Genomic DNA, 6161 nt, shown 5'->3' with positions numbered 1-6161 from the left:
ATAAAATGGACCATGTGAAAAAAAAATGGCAACATTCGCCAGTCTGGTACAATTTAAAGACGGAGAGGATGGGCATACGGAGCTACACACGAAGCCAATCGCATGAGAAATTTCCGAAATTTGCAGACTTGAATGGTCCGAGTTTTACAACAGCCGTTTAAACGTAGCCTAAGAGAGTATGTTCACTCTTTGAATTTTCCAATGTTTTTTATATGAAGAAAGAAAAACAGCATTTTACCAGTAAAGTGAATGAGATTTCTCAAAACTCATTCACACGTTGCTTGATTTTTCCTTGCAGATATGCAGCATTCCTTTAGCATCAGTCATTTGGATTTTTTTTAAGGTGGAGTGAGGGGTAATTCCATTTCCAAAACTGATAAGTGACCTGGGGAGGAGTTTTGGCGGCTTATAAATGGTGCAGAATCAGCAGTAGATCACATCACAGAAGGAGTCATCATGATCCACATCCTCGGTGTATTGCTGCTGTGCATCGGAGCTGCCATTGCTGCAGGTAACCTCTATGCAATTATTAGGAGAACTGCTGATATCATGTATGGAGAAACAGCTCATTATTTCTAGTTGGTATTGATATAGAAGGTTTAATATTTTCCTCTATATTCTATATGTTTTAGTATTAACTAGTCTCATATTTGGTTTAATATTTTTCTTAAGGTTTCTTATATGGTCTAATATTTTCCTATCTTATATGTAATGTTTTGGGAAAACTTTATGTTATGGGTGGTATACGGAGAAAGGCATAATTTCAACAAAATCTCATAACATGTTTGTGAGAAGAAAGCAGCTGATGGAAATTTCCAATGGCAACTACATTTGTCTGTAATAACATATCCATTAAATTTGTATCCCCCGAGATCCACTTTATATTTCGTCTGGGCTTCATGTTAAAGGGGTTGTCCGAAACCTAACAGTGTTACAAAATGCTCAATATCTAACTATTTTATTTTATGAACTAACTATTTTTGTAACAAACATCCATTTAATAATTAATAAATAGGGATTTTTTAATTGATGTACGTTACAAAAGTAGTTAGTTTTTAATATTAAATTGTTACATATTCACTTTTAGCTTTCGGACAACCCCCTTCCGTATTTTCTGTTGTACAGGACCATGCCGCTCAGAGTCAGGGGTATAACTATAGGAGTTGTAGAGGTTGTAATGTAGGAGCTTATAGTTCCCCTGTGCTCAGAAGAAACTAAGAAATGGAGCACAGATCTATTGTAGGAAGCGAGAACTGGCTCCTTCTTTATGGAAATCATGGGGTCACAATGATCGGACCCCCATTGACCGAAGATCAAAAAAAGTTGTACCAAAACTTTGAGATACAATTTTTCTATCTGAAGTGACTGTATAAATAGCAATTCCATCTGTAACGTTCTCTTACCATTGTCATGATACTACAGATGAATTGCTGGGGTGTTTAGTTTTCTTACTTTTCTTGGTGTCTCTCATTGCTTTTCTTCGCAGACCGTCTATGCATTGTGATCGATGGGAAGCTGAAGCAGGTGGACGCCGGTGCCGGTCAGGTTTACGGTGTGAATGATAATGATGACATCTACCAATTGGTGGGCCATGGGTGGAAATATATTCCTGGAAAGCTGATGCACGTGACGGTCGGTCCTGCCGGTGTCTGGGGAGTCAACAAGATGCAGGAGATCTTCAAATTCCAAGATAACAACTGGGTGCAAGTATCAGGTAAGAGGACACCTCACGTGCCTTGTGGCTGGGGCTGCACCATTTTTCATTCATGCCATGGAAGTTCAGGGGCAACTGCAGTAATCCAAAGTAGCCCAAGTTCCCCCATATCTGAGTCCGATCTATCTAGTAAGCTGAGATAGGAGATCTTTACATTTAGCTGTTCTTTTCCTATAAAATAGAAGTAACTGGTTAATAACTCTGTTCCTTAGCCTAGAGAAAGTTTCTCAGTTTGTCAGATGTAAGGATACAGCTCTGATCTCCTGGTCTAACCTCCTGCATGATTAGACAGTGCTGGGAGATTAGAGCACACTTTCAGAAAATGTCTCATCTGTCTGTGTTTAGCTGTATCACATTACAAACCCTTCTATCAGTTCTCCTCTACTCATAGCACTGTCACCTCTGCTGTACTGTCTCTCCCCCAAAACTGACAGATGGAACCTTATCTGACAGGATTCAGTAATCACACTTATGTCTGCCATGCTCACAGTATCTTGTAATCGCTGGGCAGTGAGAGCAGAGCAGGCTTCTCCTGTCTGACATGTAATGATGGCCTACTCTGCTTTCATGTCAGAGGGATTAGAGGTTTCCTGAGCACAACAGACATAAGTGTGATTACTGACATCTTTGAGCTCTCATCCATGGACAGGCAGTTTGGGGAGAGGGTCAGTACCACAGAGGTGACAGTGCTATGAAAGGAAGAGAACTGATACAAGGGTTTGTAATGTGACAGAGCTAAACTCAGCAGTGCTGCCCCTCCCCACACTGACTGCTGGGAACTTATGTGCAAGGTGTTGGTCAGCTGTACTCTTCTTCCAGTACTTTATAATCATGCATGAGATTAAACTGAGAGATTAGGGCTGTGTAATTACCACACCTGAGAACTTTTAAAAACTAGAAAGAGTGACACATACAGTGGTGCGCTTAGCGTGCCATGGCAATTTTTATATGCCCTCAAAGTACATTCCCCCCTACATCATATGGTACCGCGTAGTGTACACACACAGCTCTGCTACATCAATATACCTTTGATGCGCACACGCAGCCCTGCTACATCACTACATCCTCAATGCACACACAGAGCTGTTGCATCAATACACCCCTCATGCACACACAGCCCAACTACATCAATACACCCCTCATGCACATACAGCCCTGCTACATCAATACACCCCCAATGCACACTCAGCCCTACTATATCAATACACCCCTCATGCACACACAGCTCTGTTATATCAATACACCCCCCATGCACACACAGCCCAGCTACATCAATACACCTCCCATGCACACACTGCTCTGCTACATCAATACACCCCTCATGCACGCACAGCCCAAGTACATCAATACACCCCCATGGACACACAGCCCTGCTGCATCAATAAAGCCCCCATGCACACACAGCCATGTTATATTGATATACCCCCAATGCACACACAGCCCTGCTGTATTAATATACCCCCATGCACACATGGATCTGCTATATCAATACACCCCCATGCACACACAGCCTTGCTACATCAATACACCCCCAATGCACACTCAGCCCTACTTTCTCAATACAAGCCCATGCACACACAGCCCTGCTGTATTAATATACCCCCATGCACACACAGCCCTGCTATATTAATACACCCCTATGCACACACAGCCCTGAGCATCAATACACCCTCCATGCACACACAGCCCTGCTGCATCAATACACCCTCCATGCATACACAGCCCTGCTACATCAATACACACTCCATGCACACACAGCCCTGCTACATCAATACACCCTCCATGCACACACAGCCCTGCTGCATCAATACACCCTCCATGCACACACAGCCCTGCTACATCAATACACCCTCCATGCACACACAGCCCTGCTGCATCAATACACCCTCCATGCATACACAGCCCTGCTACATCAATACACCCTCCATGCACACACAGCCCTGCTACATCAATACACCCTCCATGCACACACAGCCCTGCTACATCAATACACCCTCCATGCACACACAGCCCTGCTACATCAATACACCCTCCATGCATACACAGCCCTGCTACATCAATACACCCTCCATGCACACACAGCCCTGCTACATCAATACACCCTCCATGCACACACAGCTCTGCTGCATCAATACACCCTCCATGCATACACAGCCCTGCTACATCAATACACCCTCCATGCACACACAGCCCTGCTACATCAATGCACCCTCCATCACACTCAGCCCTACTACATCAATACACCCCTTCATGCACACACAGCCCTGCTACATCAATACACCCCCAATGTACACACGGCCCTGCTATATCAACACACCTCGCATGCATGTATACACTACTGTGCTATGTGATTAAATAAACACACACACACTGACACACACTTTACTTGTGTCTCGCTCCTTTTCCCTTTTCTTCACTGCCATTCAGTTGACCAGAGACTGTCACGTGACTTAAAGGTCTAAGGATGTCAATGGTCTCTGGTCATGTGCCTGGCAGTGAAGAAAAGAGAGAAGGAGCAGGAAACAAGTAATATATGTGAGTATTTATTGATGTAGCAGAACTTTACAAAGGCTGAGCGGTGGAGGAAGGACCTTTTGGCTCTTTCCTCCATTGTTCTGTTCAGCAGCATCTATAACCTTAGGATACAGACGCTGATGATGTTGGGACACAGCCACTAAAACCCATCACTAGAGCTTACTTTTTGGGTAAAGGATATCTACAACTTTACTATAATAATCAGTAATTAAATTATCCAGAACTTAATCCTCTGTGTGAACTGTACCAGAGTGAAGGAGGTGAAGCTGAAGAGATTGCCAGCAGGCAGTGGCAAGCTTCCACAAATGTTTGCAATCATCAGCTTACAAACCCTTGTTCTCCACATTATCCAAACAAACAAAAATTAAAAAAAAACCACTAAACAGTTTAAAATGGTTTAAAAATAATAAAATAAATCATACTCACCTTATGTGAGCCCTTTCTGCTCCCGTTTTGATGGTTTCTGGTCACCGTACTTCTTTTGCAGTTATGATGTCGCAATATGGCTGTGAAACCTCTGCAGACAAACAGTGATTGGCTGCAGCAGTTACATGTCTGTGTCAGGACAATGTACATCAATACTACAGCAAAAAGTACAGTGACTGGAGGGGGCCTGAGGTGAAGGGAAGTGACAGGGTTTTATGTGAACATGGCTTCATTTGTTATTTTATCCTTTTCAGATCTGTTTCAACAATATTTCTGTGTTTGACAAACCCATTTAAATTTTTCTCTACCATTAACTTTTATAGGTCGTCTGAAACAGATAGACTCAGGTGGGGATAAATTCCTGTCCGGAGCTAATGGATTGGATGATATTTACTGCGTGAACCAAGATCAGACCATTTCCAACTCGGTAAACATAGCCTATAACAACGTGGAAGGGCGTCTGAAGTATTACACCTGTGGTCGCTGGGGATGTTGGGGTGTAAACGCCTACGATGATATATTTTACCGCTATGATGTGCAGCCCACGGCCTGCCAAGGAAGTCGGTGGCAGCAAATTGACGGCAAATTGGAAATGGTGGAGGTGGGCACCGATGGCTCTGTGTACGGTGTGAACTCCCAGGGACAAGTGTATAAAAGGTATCAGCTTTAGAGACATTGTGTATCACTTGTAATTTCTAACTACCATTAAATATTATACTTTTAAGTTATAAAATCTATATGCATTAAGCTGCACTAATGGCGGCCGGCAGCATCACATAGTTATCGCATGGCTTTCATTATCAGTATACCACCATTGTAGATATGAGTAACCTCTCCTCTCTATTTCAGGGAAGGGATCTCTGTTGGAAATCCCATCGGAACCTCGTGGACCTTGTTGAATTTTTATGACACTTTCCAACATGTATCTTATGATCAGGGAAACCTGTGGCTGATCACCAATAAAGGAGTCATCTATAAGTGCAAAGTCAATGGCTCCACTAACCCAAACTGCTATTAGATCCTACAAAAGCAGAACCGACTCATAGTATTACGTGTTGTGTGTGGTTCATAGGGCAATAAAAGAAACAAGAAACCAAAAATAAAATTGCTTCATTCTCCATTGTGTTCCTCACATTAAATGAATTCTTGCTTTCAAACCATTTTACAACTAACCCTTTTAAAGTAGCTCATCAATAATCTAGTCCATTAATGGGCAAATGTTTCCGCACTGCTGCGTCTACATCGAACAAGGAGTAAAAGAAGGGACCTGCAGTATCTCCTATCAGCCTTTGCTGGCTAATAATGCCCCCGTCACAACCAGAGCATGTCAAGGATCCCATGAATAGAGTATTGCATTTGTGCTACTATATCCTGCACCTTACACATCTCGCAGACTTTGATATTTCCCACCTCAAGTCAAAATACAGGACATTGTGCAAAAGTGCAGGACTTGCTGGATGGCCTGTGGACCAGGATAGCAGTCCTA

General features: G+C 42.9%; 1 protein-coding gene across 1 annotated transcript; it reads left to right on the top strand.

Moving 5' to 3' along the window:
• Nucleotides 1-375: 375 nt before the first annotated feature.
• On the top strand, nt 376-5793 carry LOC141173067 (fish-egg lectin-like). Its single transcript, XM_073657704.1, has 4 exons — nt 376-511; nt 1487-1714; nt 4999-5332; nt 5525-5793. Exons 1-4 carry the CDS (start codon nt 457-459, stop codon nt 5691-5693), a joined length of 786 nt encoding a protein of 261 aa, XP_073513805.1. The 5' UTR covers nt 376-456; the 3' UTR covers nt 5694-5793.
• The last annotated feature ends 368 nt before the right edge of the window (nt 5794-6161 follow it).

This window comes from Phyllobates terribilis, unplaced genomic scaffold, assembly GCF_046119375.1.
Source record: "Phyllobates terribilis strain yellow unplaced genomic scaffold, ASM4611937v1 Scaffold_12__6_contigs__length_324123572, whole genome shotgun sequence".
Lineage (NCBI taxonomy): Eukaryota > Metazoa > Chordata > Amphibia > Anura > Dendrobatidae > Phyllobates > Phyllobates terribilis.
Note: the sequence above shows the minus strand (reverse complement) of the source record. Positions and strands in the feature narration are given on the sequence as shown.

What these genes read in the sequence shown, in the direction of transcription:
- LOC141173067 (XM_073657704.1), top strand. Translation starts at nt 457, where the DNA reads ATGATCCACATCCTCGGTGTATTGCTGCTGTGCATCGGAGCTGCCATT. An exon ending in CGGAGCTGCCATTGCTGCAG is followed by an intron (nt 512 to 1,486) that starts GTAACCTCTATG and finishes TTTTCTTCGCAG; the next exon opens with ACCGTCTATGCATTGTGATC. An exon ending in CAACTGGGTGCAAGTATCAG is followed by an intron (nt 1,715 to 4,998) that starts GTAAGAGGACAC and finishes TAACTTTTATAG; the next exon opens with GTCGTCTGAAACAGATAGAC.